This window comes from Phaenicophaeus curvirostris, chromosome 1, assembly GCF_032191515.1.
Source record: "Phaenicophaeus curvirostris isolate KB17595 chromosome 1, BPBGC_Pcur_1.0, whole genome shotgun sequence".
Taxonomy (NCBI): Eukaryota; Metazoa; Chordata; class Aves; order Cuculiformes; family Cuculidae; genus Phaenicophaeus; species Phaenicophaeus curvirostris.
Genome location: NC_091392.1, coordinates 115,473,085 through 115,490,636, shown reverse-complemented (window position 1 = coordinate 115,490,636; position 17,552 = coordinate 115,473,085). Strand labels below are relative to the sequence as shown.

The 17,552-nt window shown below is 43.0% G+C and overlaps 2 protein-coding genes across 4 annotated transcripts in view; both read right to left on the bottom strand.

Annotated features, from left to right (window-relative positions):
• Positions 1-17,552, bottom strand: part of SH3BGR (SH3 domain binding glutamate rich protein) — a 614,594-nt gene that overhangs the window by 514,156 nt on the left and 82,886 nt on the right. The window lies entirely within an intron of this gene.
• IGSF5 (immunoglobulin superfamily member 5) overlaps positions 1-17,552 on the bottom strand; it is a 32,780-nt gene that overhangs the window by 5,033 nt on the left and 10,195 nt on the right. Inside the window, exons 4-7 of one of the 3 annotated variants that reach the window (XM_069872146.1) lie at positions 12,631-12,762; positions 12,226-12,250; positions 6,348-6,460; positions 4,313-4,389 (exon numbers count right to left, since the gene is read on the bottom strand). In XM_069872146.1, coding sequence (XP_069728247.1) covers positions 4,313-4,389; positions 6,348-6,460; positions 12,226-12,250; positions 12,631-12,762 — 347 coding nt within the window. The remainder of the gene's footprint in view (positions 1-4,312; positions 4,390-6,347; positions 6,461-12,225; positions 12,251-12,630; positions 12,763-17,552) is intronic. The other 2 variants (XM_069872154.1, XM_069872163.1) reach the window with 2 other exon arrangements.

Below are 17,552 nucleotides of genomic sequence, written 5' to 3'. Positions count from 1 at the left end.
CATGTTGCAGTGCTGAAGTCAGCTGAATTACATCAGGGATTAATCTGGCCCACTATAAATGAGTGCTCACTCTCTCTTATGAAATGGTCTTCTGATTTACTATTGAGACATTTATGGCATATTAAATGGATTAATTACGAAGCTCGTGTAGGAGACTGTCCAGTACTGCAGCATGCTGAGTCCTCAGAGCTCCTGTTGTACCAATGGGACTTGAAAAATGCAGTTCCTTGGAGGTGGCAGTCAGAACCTGATAGAACCGGCTGTCTGGCCCTTGTTCAGGCTCAGCTCAGATCTGCTGGTGCAAGGGTAAGGGTTCCTCCCCTTCAGTTTTTGAAGAAGCTCTGCACAATGGTTTAGGGAATGAGAAATGATCCTCTGGATGGACCTTGGTCCCTAACACCCATTTGGCCTGCAGCTCAGCCCTGGGACTAGAAACAAAGATCATTCTCCTCCTATTGCTGACAGTTACAAAATACGCAATTAAACAGAAACCCGTAACTACTCTCCATTTGACTTTTTCTTGGCTAATGTAATCAGAATGAAGACCTTCCAGCACCCCTGACTGATGCTCCTGGCCTCCTCTTCCAGTGGTTTGTAATTTTTTCTTCAGCTCAATAATTTAGGCCAATAGTCATCATTTTTTAAAAGTCTCATACAGTGTTTCCTCCCCTTCTTCTTTGCTGAGGTATTAGTTTTTCCTAAGATGATTTGCCAAATCTTTTCTTCATGTTGTGAATTGATCAGTGCAATTACTGGTCAACATTTATCTTCTGTGAACATTTTGCAGTAGTTTCTGATCCAAAGAGTATGAATGGCAAATAGCTGGTCTAAGAGATTTTCTGCTGTCACATTTTACGATGAGCACCAGCAGGTATTTCAGGCTTTGCACCTGATTAGGTCCATGAGCAAGGACATCTGAGGAAACAGTCTTTGATACAAAGTCTCCCTTAATCTCACAAATAGTTTAAAATTGTGAATTTTTACTTAGGGAACAGAAGGGATCACATTTAAAGCTGATCTTCTCAGAGACCCAAGGACACTTCCTAATGCCACTGGCCTGTGTTGAAACTTTCCACCTAGTTTCCTCCTGGTAGTGGGAGGGAGTGGGTAATATATCAGGTACAATCACCTCTGTCCAGGCAAAATTGTAAGTATAAAAATTATTTACTGCAATTTCCCTGCTTTCCATCTTGTCTCACATTCACAAGCTTCTTCTAATTTTAAATCTCTCCATTCAAACTTTGCCCATTTGGACCTATTCTCTGGCCTTGTTGCTGTGGTTAATCCTGATCCCATAAGATGCCAAGGAAGCCAAACAGAAAACTTCTTTCACTTTGCAGAGGTGGAGAGACAAAGCTTTAGGTCTTCAGTCTCTATGACTCTATCATTATATGGGCTCCTCATTACTTCCCCACCCAGCACTTGTGGGAGGACCTGGATTCTTCAATCCTTCTTCTTGACCTCCATAGAAGCACTGCAAGGACATTTGCTCATTTCTCCTGGTTATCCAGAGAGAGAGAGAGGCAATTTTCTGGAGTCCAGCCCTTTATGACCTCCTTCACTATGGAAAAAATTCTCTATATAACTCCACTTATTCCTGGGGTTTCTTACCCCTATTTCTCACTAAAATGTCCAGAATAATAAAGATAAAAACCTTTGGCAATGTCCAAGTATCCAGGCAGAGAAAGCTAACTGAGATATACAACTTTCTGTGCTTAGTAAATGCAGTGGCAGGGAGGCAGGTGGTTTCTGAAAAAAAATCGTTTGATTCAGCACTAATCAGTGAACAGTTAAATGGTTTGCCATCTGATTACTTGACAAGAAATATGTTACGATAAAAGAGCACCACAGTGTTTATTATGCAACACATTGGCAATAGTGGTGATTGAACTTTATTAGAATTCATCTACACAACTCTCTGTCAGAAAACCTCTACTATGCAGTTAACAGGAAAGGTTACAAATGTAAAAGAAAAATACTTTTTTTTGCCTGGAAAATGCTCTTGCTATGTTTGAATACAATCCCATAGACTTTCAGCTCCTGCATATACAAGATAGAGGCATAACTGCACACTGAGAGGCCCTGTTCAAACTAAGAAATAGTTTCCCTTCACAAGTCAGGGACAACTGTTTTAACAGAAATTGTTCAACTTTATGCTGTATGCCTCTGATGGATTTTAATGTTTCCCTAGTCACTGGGTGTCAAGGGACCTCCTAGGCCATCTAACCTAGCAATTGACATGGAAGGCTTACATTTGGTTTTCAGTTTGAAGCTGGAGCATGAACCCAGTGCTTATGAACGCAGTCTCCTGATGGCCCTCACTCACAGCACTGCTGTTCTCACTCTGGAGCTGTTTGAGAGCACCCAAAATGGATCCCTTTCTTATGCCGCCAAACAGCTTAATGCCCCCTCAGTGCACAACCAGTGCACATCAGCCATCAAAGAGCATTCAACCACTGGGAAACAGTTATTGTCTCCACCTGAAATGTGTATAGGGTGGATATGGGGTCCTTAGCACAGGCTTTTTTGCTTCTCAGAACAAGCTTCAACGTGCCACATGCCTTGTGGATGTAAACATAGCCAGTGACTTATAATCCTGTTCACAACCATACCAAGCATTGTCTGAAACTGTTGCTCAGGATTATAGATTCGCACTGAACCCTCAGCTCTCTTGTACATGCTTTTCAGCTTTTGCTTTAGTAGTGCTTTGTTTGACAAGTAATTAATGTCAAACATGATAACTACAAGCCATAAATACATCAGTATTACTGCTACTTTTTACTGTTATTATTTTGATCATTGTTTTAATCATTGATTGAGTACTTCCTAAATTTCATAGCATGCCAAAAGAACTAGACACACTCTGCTATGATTTATATGCAATGTCATCCCAAGATAGGTTTCTGCATTGTACATGTTGAAACAGCTCTTCAAATATAAATGAGTTATCACTATGTTGAGGAGTGAACTCGGTATCACATCACTGTCACTTTCCCAAGGGAATGTTGGCAAAAAACATCATGGAGGTGCTAACTGTATTTTACAAATATATGGCATAAATCAAGATCCAGATTGCTCTTGTGCTAGAAGCTAAGAGAGCCCAGCATCACCCTTCAGAAAGGAGGTAGCTGGGAGCGGAACAAGTACAGGAATAAACGCTGAGGTCTGCTTCTTTAGATGCTAGCCATGTGGAAAGGGGGAAAAGCTCTAGGGTGGGTGGTGTGTTAACTCGTTGCTTTCAGTTCCATCATTTGCTGCTGAGATACAAAAGGTCCTTAAGGTCAATGTAAAGTTCCTGACTGAAGCAACTTCTGCAATGTGGAAGCATAATTGGAAAATACAATCAAGAAATGATCCAGAGAAAATCTACATTTATTTACTGCATCTGCACTGGATTTTGTTTGCAAAGGAACCTCAAACCCCACCTCAAACAGTGCCTCCATCTTATAAACACATCTCCTCCAGTCTTGGCAGCTGGCGAGGACAGACACATTGCAAACCTCTACTTTGGCAAAGGTACCTATGTAACAGAACTACTACACGCCCAGGGCAAAGCAAACCTCCACACTATAATGATTTGCTGCATAATATATGCAGAGGTGAACTCTCAAGGGCCCAGCCAGAGCTACTGGGTTGGCAAGGCTGAGAGAATTAATTAATGGTAATAAGTGAGCTTTTGGAGAGAGAGGAGGAGACTTTTTAATCCCAGGAATGCTGAAAAAACAATTGGCTTTACTTACAGAAAGTCTGTCCCAGCAAGGACTACCCACCATACTGGCCAGCAGAAAGACCTACTGACATTTGGATAGGAAAGACATGAAAGGCAATAGGAAGGAAAGAGCAGACACTGACTGAACACCTGTCAGAGTTTAAGGAGCATTTGGAAGGTGGTCTTAGTCATACAGTTTAGTTTTACGTTGACCTGCAAGGAGCAAGGAATTGGACTTGATGATCCTTATGGGTCCTTTATGACTTGAGATATTCTGATTCCATGATTCTATGTGAGGAAGTCTGTGACCTCACAACTTTAGCCTGGGAGGTGGAGAGGAAGATGTATCAAGGTGCTGAGGGGAACAGATGTATGACAAAAGCTTTATTAGGCATTTCTTCCAAATATGAGGAGTGGTCGCTTCTCCCTCAGCTCCTATTTCTACAAAAACTCAAAACTAACACTCAGGGCACTTATCCTTATAAATCAAATATTCAAGAATGCTGAAGGGATCATTCCAGCTACCTAATTACAGCAGTAATTGACTTATAAATTTCTACCTCCACCCAAAAAAAAAGGTTAAGATATCAGCATTGCAATTACCTTTGGTGCAGAACTGGTATGTAAATCTGCAGCAGGGACAGTGAACTTTGAAGACATTGGGGGAAGAGAAGTAACTCCTATAACAAGAATATACAGTATTACTGTTATTCAGTGTCCATTATGGCATGAACAAGTCATTCAGGAATACAGCTAAGTATGATTTAATATTGTGAGTCAAACTCTGGCTAATTTGCTGGCTAATATGGAAAGGTTTTTGCTTGGGATGAGGGGGAGCTTGCAGGGGTGACTTCTGTGAGAAGACATCAGGACCTGACCCCATGTCAGACAGAGCCAGTTCCAGCCAGATCAGTCAAACATGCTGCTGGCCAAAGCTGAGCCCATCAGCACTGCTGGTGGCACCTCTGTGATAATGTATTTAAGGAAGGGTAAAAAATGCTGCACAACAGGAGCTGGGGAAGAAAAGAAAATGTGAGCAAACAACCCAGCACAAACTGAAGTCAGTGAAGAATGGAAGGGAGTACGTGCTCCAGGTGCCAGAGTGAAGATTGCCATGTAGCCTGTGGAGAGGATCATGGTGAAGCAGGTTGTCACTCTGCAGTCATGGAGTACCACAGTCAAGCAGATACCCACACTGAAGCCTGTGGAAGACCCCATGCCACTGCAGGTGGATGTGCCCTGAAGGAAGCTACAGCCTGTGAAGAACAGGCTTCTTGCAGAACCTGTGGCCCCATGGAGAGAAGGCCATCCAGAAGCATGTTTTCTGACAGAAACTATGACCGCATGGGGGATTCATGCTGGAGCACTCCATTCCTGAAAGACTGTACCATGGAAAGGAGCCATGCTGGAGCAGTACCTGAAGAATTGCAGCCTGCAGGAAGAAGCTTGTGAAGAACTATCTCCCATGGCAAGGACCCATACTGGAGCAGAGGAAGAATGTGATACTACTCATTATAGACTAACTGCAGCCTCCATTCCCTGTTCCCCTGCAGTGCTCGTGGGGAAGAGTTAGACAAGTTAAGAGTGAAGTTGAACCTTAGAAGAAGGGGGGTGAAGGAGGTGGTTTCAGTTTGAGTTTTATTTTACAATATCCTACTGTGTTATTAATTGACAATAAATTAAATTAATCTTCCCCAAGTGGGGTCTATTTTGCCCATGACAGTAACTTGTAAGTGATCTCTCTCTCCTTATCTTCACCCATGAGCTTTTCCACCTTTTCTCCCCTTGTTCTGTTGAGGAGTGATAGAGCAACTTGGTGAACATGCATTGGGCAGTCAAGGTCAACCCAGCACACTAATGAACAGGAAAGAAGCCCATCTAAGACCCAGCAGAATCAATTTGTTCAGGGATACTTAGGTTTCCTTCTCTTTTTAATAACTGTTATGTTTTACAATATCACATGCTCTCGAAATCTTTCCACTTATTTCTTCAAAATTTATTTGTTAGAGTGAAAAGGATGTATGCCTGGATTATAGACTGTGCACAATAATTTTATGTCATTAAGTGTTTGATTAAATGCTTTGATAATAACGTGGTTATAAGTGCAAGTGGTGGATAACGATTTGGTGGAAATTTACACCAGCTTTTGAAGAGTCTTTGTGCTTGAGGGCTAGAATTTATAATGCCTTAGTAATTTATCAGTAAAATCATAGTTCATGAACTGCTTTTTTTTTTTCCTTTCCTTTCTTCTTTTTTCTATCCTCATTTGTTAGTGCAGCTGGGTTTTTTGTTTCTACAGATCAACTGCAAAAAATTTACTATCGTATGGGAATCCAGTACTCCCTCCTCTGGTCCTAGAAGGTATCTGAAACAACAAAAGCATTAAAAAAAAACCCCAAACCAAAGAAACAAAAAACAGGACTAAAAATAATTTCAACATTAAAGAACTTTGACAGTTTCTCAGTACCTTTGAGGGACCATACTCCAAAAAAACTGAATATATTCTGAAGAGGTTCAGGCCAAGCACAAATCTTTTATAAAGTATTGTGAAATCCTTTAATTTAATTACTTGACATATTGTCTAAAGTGCCTGTGTTGAGACACAGTTTGACAATATGATTCACCAGCTTTGACTCACTTGGGATTTGTGCTGTGTTCCAGCGTTCCTCTGGAAGGTATCCCTGGTTTTCGCTCCCATGCCTTTGCCTGTTTTCCGGATCACCATCATTTTTCTTCGCACCTGAAACTTTTCTAGAAACAAAAATGCTTGTCATTAGAACTTCATTATGATATGAGAACTCTTTGGCAGTAGACTACAGAGAAAAACATATATATATCTTCTGGAAAAAAAATTAGGTGAAAAATTTTACCTGGGCCTTCCAAGTAATTATTTAGTGCAATTTAGTGTCCTATATAACTATTACCTTTGAAATGCTGCTTAGAAAGTTTCCATCAATTGCATTATCAGAAAGCAGGAAAACAAAATAATCAGTCTTCAAAGAGTGAAGACTGTTACAGATCATAGGGTTTTAGGAAATTAATTTTGATCTCTAATTCTGAATTACAAGATATTTGGTGGCCCAATAAGGACACACCAGCTAGGTCACTTATGACAGCTCATCATTTTTTGTGATTTGGGCCCACTCAACTGTAAAAAAAAGTATGTTAGATCTCTTCACCACAGTTAGCTCCCAAGTGATTCGCCTATGAACTCCAAAGTTAATTTTTCACTTTGAAATCTACTTTACAAGTAAGCACAGCCACAGTGAAGTTGATAGAACTTCCTTGGTTAAAACTAACACATCTCCGAATTTGCAGAACAGTGACCTGCATATCTGGACAGTGAAAAAAAAAAAAGAGTGCCTTTTTACTTACAACTTTTATGCTAGAAGAGATGCTACTATTCATCTCATCACAGAGTCCTCTACAGAACAGTCCCAGGTCCATCCTTGCCTAGGTTTCTGGTGTGGCAAGCACAAATTGATGGCAGGACTACGATAACCCAAGGATTTGCAGGGGAGTGGGGAAATATTCTGAGTTAGCAGTATTTGTGGAAACTGTTGCATTTAAATTTTTATTTTTAGCAGAAATTGCTTTGCAAGTCTACAGAACTTTAGATGAGAATTACTGATACACACATAAATCTGACGAGCCAGCCATGGCTTTTTTAGGAAATAAACATGCTGGATACCACTAAGAAACCTATCACCTTTCTAAAAGACAAGAGTAATTCTTTAGGAATACCACCTCCACATGTTACGTGATACTGCACTATCTGCTTTATCTGATCCTTAGATTTCAACAAAGTCAGTGGAGTAGCCAGATTGAAAGTAGCTACAAAAAAAGTGTGGGAGGTACAGAAAGATAGCCAGCCAAGTTAAAAATAAATGTGGGAAGTAAAACAATATAGCTTTAATCTTACTACTTCGTTGCTACTACTGCAAAACAGCTTCCAATCTTTCTTTTTATTGCAGGTAGGTTCCTCCCAAGGAAAAAAACAAAGCACTGAATCTATAAAATCTGTAAGTGACTGTAAATACTTCCTGTGATTTCAGTGTCATTGTTTATAGATACTAAAAACTTTGCAGAACTGTCAACACTGGGTTTCTAAGTTCAAGCTAAGCTCTAGAGCCTGGACTCATCCCAGTTGTCAAGCATTTACCTAAGCATTTGCTTAATTTTCAGAGTGCAAGCAATGCTTATGAGATTAGAACAACAACTCATGTTTACAGCTAATGGTAAAATAGAAGCTTTACTGTACTGAGATCTAAAAATAAACATTTTGTTGTGACAATATAATTCTATTTGCCCAGACCAAATTCAAACAAATGGGGAGTAAGTAATGCTATGCCCTATTCTGGACCCGTTCATTTTATCTGGAGGAAAGCACTGTGCAAACGTTCATCAACCAGACAGGGTCCTGGGAAAGACATGAACATAGCCATAACCAGTCCTCATTGCTGGGCAGATGCTTCCCCATATGTTCAATTGATTTTGCCTTGGGTGGGTTGAACTTTGCAGAAGGCTTTTGGCAGAATCAAGTCAGAATCCAAACAAAAAGGCTTTGTTGCACCTCATTCACAGCAAAACCAACATGCAAGTGGCACCTGCCAGTGGCTTCCCATTCCCTGCTGATTTAGCCCTGCCCTATTCGTATAGAGCATGTATATATTCATATATTTCACTTGGTGAAATGATCAATTTAGCATCGCAAACTAAGAAACCATGTGGAAGTTTATGGTATGGCATGGCTTAATTAGCATCATTTTCTCAGGAGAAAATAATGCTTACCTAATTTCTTCATTTTGTTTCAGATCAATAAAATGCTGCATAAGTGGCTATCAGTCAACAGACCGTCACAAAATTTCCCCACAAGAGGCCACTAATGAAGCCTGGCATTGCTGAAGTGCAAGCAATGTGGTGGAATGTTTTGTAAACTCACTAAGAGATGGGCAGCTAAAAGCCCTCCAAGCTAGGCAGTGTATGAATTTACAATGCTCCCTAGCAACTCCAAATAACCCCTCTGACACTACTCCTACAATCAAACCAGTGCAAATAAATCGGATCTTAATGTTGATAACCATCAGGTCATGATTCCTAACATTTTCCAACTCAATGCAATAATGTACCAACAGCTTTGTACTCAAGTCTTGCAGAGAAGAACCTGGGGATATTGTTGACAGCTGGATGAATATAAGTCAGCAGTGGCCCACGTGGCCAAGAAGGACAAAGACATCTTGGCCTGCATCAGAAACAACGTGGCCAGGAAACAGGAAGAGATTGTGGCCTTGTACCCAGCACTGGTGAGGCTCTCCAGTTTATACCTATAAATGTCCAATCTGAATCTCCCCTGGCACAACTTAAGGCCATTCCCTCTCATCCTATCACCCATCACTTTGGAGAAGAGACCAACACCCACTTCTCTGCAACCTCCTTTCATGCAGTTGGAGGCCAGGTTGGATGGGGCCTTAGGCAACCTGATCTGGTAGGACATGTCCTTGCCCATCACAGGGGGGTGGAACTGGATGATCTTTAAGGAACTACTCCATCTTTTATGATTCTATGATTATGAAAAATTTCTTCACTGAAAGGGTCATCGGGCACTGGCAGAAGCTGCCCAAGGAGGTGGTTGAGTCCCCATCCCTGGAGGTGTTTAAAAGACGGGGAGATGAAATGCTTAGGGATATGATTCAGTAGCAGGCAGGTACGACTGGAGTCGATGATCTCAAAGGTCTTTTTTCCAACCTAGCAATTATGCGATGCTACAATTCTATGACTTCTGCGGCACTGGAGTGGGTTGCCCAGGGAAGTTGTGACTGCCTCACCTCTGGAGGTGTTCAAGGCCAGGTCGGATGGGGCCTTGGGCAGCCTGATCTAGTAGGATGTCCCTGCCCATGACAGGGGGGTTGGAACTGCATGATATTTAAGGTCCCTTCTAACCCAAACCATTCTGTGATTCTATGAAATGCGAGAGCCACAGCCCACAGCAGGCTGACAACTCTCGTTCTCCCAACAAATGTCTCCAGAGAAGAGTGATGAAGCTGCTGAAGATGTTAGAGAACAAGTTTCATGAGGAGCGACTGAGGGAACTGGGGCTGTTTAGCCTTGAGGAAAGGAGGCTGAGAGGAGTCCTCATCACTGCCTCCAAATGCCTGAAAGGAGGTTGTGGGCGTCGGTCTCTTTTCCAAAGTGGTGGGTGATGAGAGGGAACGGCCTCCAGCTGTGCCAGGGGAGGTTCAGAGTGGATATGAGGAAAAACTTCTTCACCGAGAGGGTTCTCGGGCACCGGCAGAGGCTACCCAGGGAGGCGGTCGGGTCCCCACCCCGGAGGTGTTTAAAAGGCGGCGGGAGACGCGGTGCTCAGCGACACGCTTTAGTCGCGGCCAGGGACGCCGGGACATGACATTCTCTAAGGTCTTTTCTCCTCCTCCGCGATCGCCCCTTGACGGAGCGCTGACCCCGTGGGGCAGGAGGCTCCCCTCCCTCCCCCCGCCCCGCCCCGCCCGCAGGGGCCGGGGGACTCGGGGTGGGAGGGGGGTGGCCGGTCGGCTTGCGGCGGGCAGCGGCCTCTGGCGGCGGCGGCGGGCAGGGCACCGCGCCCGGTTTGCTGGGAGAACGGGAGCTGTCGGCCTGCTGGGGGCTGCGGCCCTCGCTTTCCGCAGCTAAAGTCGTAGAGTCGTAGCGTGGCAGAGTCGCTAGCTTGGAAAAAGACCTTTGAGATCATCGACTCCAGTCGTACCTGTCCGCTGCTGAAACATATCCCTAAGCTTTTCATCTCCCCGGCTTTTAAACACCTCCAGGGATAATCACCTCCTTGGGCAGCTTCTGCCGGTGCCCGATGACCCTTTCAGTGAAGAAGTTTTTCGTAATCATAGAATCATAAAAGATCGTCTAGTTCCATAAAGATCATCTAGTTCCCTAAAGATCATAGAATCATAGAATAACCAGGTTGGAAGAGACCCACCGGATCATCAAGTCCAACCATTCCTATCAAACACTAAACCATGCCCCTTAGCACCTCGTCCACCCGTGCCTTAAACACCTCCAGGGAAGGTGACTCAACCACCTCCCTGGGCAGCCTCTGCCAGTGCCCAATGACCCTTTCTGTAAAGAATTTTTTCCTAATGTCCAGCCTAAACCTCCCCTGGCGGAGCTTGAGGCCATTCCCTCTTGTCCTGTCCCCTGTCACTTGGGAGAAGAGGCCAGCACCCTCCTCTCTACAACCTCCTTTCAGGTAGTTGTAGAGAACAGTGAGGTCTCCCCTCAGCCTCCTCTTCTCCAGGCTAAACAACCCCAGTTCTCTCAGCCGCTCCTCATAAGGCCTGTTCTCCAGCCCCTTCACCAGCTTCGTTGCTCTTCTCTGGACTCGCTCCAGAGCCTCAACATCCTTCTTGTGGTGAGGGGCCCAGAACTGAACACAGTACTCGAGGAACAGTCTCACCAGTGCTGAGTACAGAGGGAGAATAACCTCCCTGGACCTGCTGGTCACACCGTTTCTGATACAAGCCAAGATGCCATTGGCCTTCTTGGCCACCTGGGCACACTGCTGGCTCATGTTCAGTCGGCTGTCAACCAACACCCCCAGGTCCCTCTCCTCTAGGCAGCTTTCTAGACAGACTTCTCCTAGTCTGTAGCACTGCATAGGGTTGTTGTGCCCCAAAGATCATCCAGTTCCAACCCCCCTGCCATGGGCAGGGACATGTCCCACCAGCCCAGGCTGCCCAAAGCCCCATCCAACCTGGCCTTGAACACCCCCAGGGATGGGGCAGCCACAGCTTCACTGGGCAACCTGTGCCACTGCCTCACTGCTCTTGTGGTGAAGAAATTCCTCTTTATGCCTAGTCTTAATCTGCCCCTGTCCAGTTTATACCCATAAATGTCCAATCTGAACCTCCCCGGCACAACTTGAGGCCGTTACCTCTTGTCCTATCACCCACCACGTTGGAGAAGAGACCAACACCCACCTCTCCATAACCTCCTTTCAGGCAGTTGGAGGCAGTGATGAGGTCTCCCCTCAGCCTCCTTTTCTCAAAGCTAAACAGCCCCAGTTCCTCATAAAACTTGTTCTCTAACCTCTTCACCACCTTCATCGCAATTCTCTGGACATGCTCCAGGACTTCAATACCTTTCTCACAATGAGGGGCCCAAAACCCAACACAGGATTCAAGGTGCAGCCTCACCAGTGCTGAGTACAGAGGCGGTATCACTCCCTTGCTCCTGCTGGCATCACTGCTTGTTTACAAGCCAAGATGCCATTGGCCTTCTTGGCCACCTGGGCACATTGCTGGATCGTATTTAGCTGGCTGTCAACCAACACCCCCAGGTCCTTCCCCAGGAAGTCAGTCCCCTTCCTCGCATATTGCCCTCCCTTCCCCTGCTGCATATACAGAAATGGGCAGCACCCAAACATCCTGGGAGCAGTGGGGCATGGAAACTGCCACAACACGCTCTCCATCCTGCGACACCGTGAAAGAGTTAAGTTAAAAGGAAAAATTCTCCCACCACATGCAGCTTACCTTACTTCAGTTTGATATGTACCTCCTGGGGGGAAAGAAAAAGGGGTGGGGGGGAAAGAATGTGTTTAAAAAGCAGGAAGATAAAATGCAACCTACTAAAGAGCTCCTCTTAGAGCATGCACTGCTACCACAGGGGTATCTCTCCTCCCTGTTTACAAAACTACACAACACCCCTTTGGAACCATTACTTTGGAACCGATTTAGAAGAGGAACAGCAAGGGAAAGTGAGGAGTATCTTAAGGAAAGTGAGGAGTATCTTAAGGAGTTCATGGTTAAGAGTAGGATCTGTCTGCTTACACTTCTGCTTACAGGTCTTTGCATTACACTAGTGCTGACATAGCTAGGAGATTTATAACTAATTTAAGATACTTTTTAGTGTATAGACTAACTGTGAAGTCCACTTACCTTTCTTCTTTAAGCAGCAGCAGCGTACAACAACCACAATAATAACGATCAGAAGAATAATACCAACAAGTGAAAGCACAACAGCAAGTACAATAACCCACGTGCTTCCGCTGTCTTCACTGTAATCATTTTCTGTTAATTTAAATGGAGAAATATTGTACTATCAGAACCTCAGAAACATCCTTTTCAGAATAATTACCTTTCCTGTGAGAAGCTATTAACTGCTTGTTGATTATTTAACAAGAGGTCCGTGTTTTCCAAATGAGGAACTCTGTATGGATGGTGCCTGAGAATTTAAAATGTTTCCAAATGTAACTTCTTGATTGCAATATAACCTTTCCCACTATTATTTCTGGTCTGAAAAACATAGGATTGCAATCTTCCAACCTGAACTTTATTTTGTAGATATGCTGAGCCTCCTAGTCTCCTTTGGAGACATTTGGGATTGAGGACAGGGGTTAAGATTCCATTTAGATGGCTATACTGCAGATATTAAGTGTCTTGGCAAGGTATTTTGGGTCACAATTCGTATGGCCAAATGTGTATGTGTCGCTTTGGATAAGATGAACAGCTCTGAAGAAGTGTCCATTTCTCCCCATGGATCACTGTGGTGGACTTAGCTGACTAGTACAGTGAGAGATCTCTAGTCTGTAGATACGATTTTCTGACAAATCTCTTCTGGGGGGTTTCACTCCCTGATTACAGCAGGTGTTTGATTTTGGGACATATTTGGTAGGGCATCTGTTATCCACTTAAAGAGCAGCAGAGAGCACTGTTCGGGAGCGCACAGCTACTAACCATCTTCCCTACCAGCAGTCTCACTACACTAAATTATTCCTTTTTCTTTGTAATCTTTGTAATCTACAGAGCTCAGTTAGGTGATTTCAAGATAATTAGTGTCTTGCTGAAGTCGGTTGCTATGACCAAACAGTTTTCCTACAGAACTCCCAGGTGTGCATACCTTTAAAAATATTTTGTATTCAACACATAGCTGAATGCACAAGGAAGATGTTGGTTCTGATTTTCACATTGTCCTTCCCTTTGGTTTTGATTAAATATTTCAGAAGCACCTCTAATTTGGCTACCCTTTGAAAAGCAGCCCCCAAATAATTTTGACAGTTGTTTAGAAGCAAGCTTCCAATCCAAATTACAGATGTGAGAGACATCCAAACTTGACAAAACTCGTTCTGTTGCACTGGGTTTTATGATTGTCATTTCCTCATTAGAGGACCCAGTTAATGATCGCTTGGCCACTTTTAGCAGAAAACCTCTGGAATTGGTACACAGCTGCACAGTGTCAGGACTTTTCCCATGATATGTGAACCAGAGTATCTGCGAGGTTACCTGTGGTAGGGGATTAAATAAATCCTTTCTATCCACAAATTTCCTTGGGCATATATTTCTGGTTTGGAGGTTTTAGACTGCAAAGGTATGAGACCAGAGCCTCCTACAAAGCTTGAACCTCTGTTAGGAGTCTACACTCCCCAAAACTCAGGTTATTATGATTAAGGAATTTGTTCCAGTCTTCTCTAATCCTGGTGCTCAATCAGCAAAATTTAAATTTCTTCTATTAAAGAAAAAAAACAGTCAGTAATCTGCAAACCAGCAGTTAATTCTGTAGGCTGTAATCAGTTATGGTTACAATTGATGATAATCTTGTTAATAGTATTTTTATCTAGAGTACTGCAACAAATAACTATTTTATCATATTTTGTTCCATGAAGCATACTACAGGGATTTCAGGATGCCTCAAATATGAAAGACAGCTATTTAGCTATAGGGGAAAGCTTAATCTTAATGTGAAGGGAGGAGCTAAGCACATCTGCACTGGCCTATACCTCCAGACTGGCTGCCCCACTGAGGCATTTTGCTTTCCATCAAGTTCAGGTTACATGCCAAAAGATGATCTACGGAGCCGAACACAACTATCCAGCACTTCAGCATTTTAGTTTCTCCACAGCCTTGGAGGGTCCAGAAAGAAATAGGAGCTGGGGCTAAGAGGTATGAATGCAGGAGCTGCCAGCTCAACACGTAAGTAGGAGTGCAAGAGAGATGCACCAGGGCATGAGAGCATTAATCCCCTTTTAGCCCCACTAGTGAATCTACACCATGAGGTGCTTGGTGAGGACAAAGCCACTTCTTCATTCTATAGGACCCATTCTCTGCTGCTATCCAGACCTCTGGCTCCTCCCAAAGCTGCCCAAAACTTTCTGTGGGCTAGGAATTTGCAGAAAAGGGGATTTTTCCCTCGCACGTGTCGATAACCCAGGATAAATATGAGACTGGGAAAAGCTGCATCTCGCTTGGACACTTTGGAGCTTTCTGGCTAACTTAAAAAGCTAAGGAAGTTCAGTCTTATTATAGATATCCTATGTTCAATTTCCACAGGTCAAAGCCCACATGAAGTCAACACTGACACCAAAGAGAGCTTGGGCCCAGCTAAGGGACTCTGCTATGGAACCCATTTCCCAGCAACAACTCTGTGAATGCATCTGCTGGGATAACTCCACAGGAGTTTCCAAATCTGTGGCTCAGCCAAACACCACTGAGTGAGGCAGTTGTGGAGGAAGGAGTGGCTGACATAAAAATGCGTCACCCTGTATGGAAAGGTGTGAGATGAAGACTGATCTAGAGGAGCAGGAGGTTAAGGTATCGATTGCCGAGGAGATGGCTGGCTGAAGAAGGCTCAGTTTTTTGTTCTCAGTTGTTATGAATGGACAGGTGTTGCTTGTGAGGAACATGGAGCAATTCAATTCCTCAAGCTTTTAAGTGAAGGCTGAAATTGATATTGTAGTCATTCTGGGAAGGACTCCTTAAATGTCTGAAACTAGTCATATTCTTTCCTGACAACAGCTAGGTACAGCTGAATCTGTATAGGAAAAATCAGAGAAGCTCTGAGTTTTCAAGTGTAGTATATACGTAATAGATCCTCCTCTGTCATAAATGCCATGTCCTTATTTCATTCTAATAATTTAAAGACTTGATATTCTCATACCCTGACAAATTACCAGTGTCTGCTGCTGCACAATGATTTTTCCAAAGAGAAATGAATGATGGTCCGACACAATCACTAATTGTAAACCAATTGTGCTTCATGACATCAGTTTTTCTCCTTTTCTGATTTACAATGAGTAGCTATGGAAACTGAAAGTGGATCCCTCGGTACTTCACAAATAAGTAGGCAGGGGAATTTATTAATTTCCTCAGGATGGTTCTGTTTTGCTTAGTCAGTAATTACAAGCAATCTTACAACAAAGAGGTTGTATTAAACATGGTGAAATGACCTTTTTCAACTGCATTACAAAGCAAATACTTCCAGAAAAGGCTTGCTAATAATGACTTGAACTTAAAGGCACAGTTACCCAACCTCCTCAATTGTTTATATATACTAAACGTATATATACTAAACACCTCATCAATCCACTGTAAGAATGTCTTTGTATGTGTCAAGTTCACCCATTACAGAATAATTATTTCATTGAGAGAAGCCGTAAGCATGATTACACAAGTTCCCAGTGTTCACTACATCATAAAGAGAGTTGTAGATTCGAGGCCCCGTCCTGCACAGAAGACAGTTGGGGAGGCGTAGGCCCCAGCGAAAAAACTCCATGTAATATACACATTGCCCATACCACAGGATAAGATTAATAGAAGGAATGTCACTGCAGGGTGGACTATATCAGTGTACCTACCCCTACTCCCTGCCATGCAATTATTACTTCAAGTTCAGTTTGTCTTGAGACTCCTCTACCTGACTGTTGAGGCACTTGGCTAGTTCCAACAGAGAAATGCTCTTAAAGCCAGTACTGTCTCCCTCAGCTGCATTAAACACTGCTAAGCCTCAGGGAGATAATTTCTCTTACTTGCTCTTACTGTGTTATGATCTGAAAAAGAAAAAACATTTTTCATAGGATTCTGTTAGATTGTGAAACAGATCTGCAGTGATAGTCCCCCTTGCTTTGTTTCATGCTGGCAGCGCAGACCAGATGAAATCACCTTTTTTCCTCATGAACTTCCCAGTACTGTGAATGTGTTAAATTATAGAATTTTGCTTTCATAGGATATCAGTGAGGCAAAAGATTAGCAGCATTACCAAAAAAATGCTGACAACCTTAACAAAAATACTTAGGGTTATCAAAGGTCTTGCTAATTGTTCTCAAGAGATTTGCCCAACATCCGGGCTTGTATTAAGTGACCTTGAATTTCCTTAAATAAAAGGCAATAAAAAGCAAACAAATGCACCGTCCAAAGAATTCAACATATGTTGCTGCCTTCCTCTAAGGTATGAAAGAAACGTGCTAAGAAGAACTAAGTAGACTTTGAGATAAGGCCCATGAATATACAGCTTCTCTTTATGATTCTTGTTCTGTAATGGATGAATACACCAAGTACAAAGATTGTCTTATAACAGATAAGTGATAGGTAAAAGGTAAAGAATTTCCTACCGTAAGGGTTACACACTACAAGTAGATGCCAGCCTCAGTGCAGCCCTGGGGATGTTAACACTATACTACAACAGCTCCATCACTTCTGGACACTGTTCATATGGAGAACTTTCTGTTTGCACCTGAAGTGTTAGTACAGAATATATTCTGGGTTGTGTGCAGAAACTGGGAGTAAAATCTAGGGGTTTTTTTCCAAGTCAGTGGCAAAACTGGTATTGAATATTATGGGGAACAATTTCACCTGAGAGTTTGGCTTCAAGTAAATGAGGTCTAACAAATAATGTTCATATGACAGGCATGGTCTAATCAAAGATACTTAAAATCTAAGCTCATTGAATGTTTACTTGGTCAAGGAACAAGGGCCTGTTTTATTAGCAGTGTAAAAGTCAGTGGCAGATGTACTGCTTTGTTTTCCTTGCTCAGTCCGAATTTGGATTTTGTAGTTCATTAGACTCGTACCAGCCCTCTCACAGATGT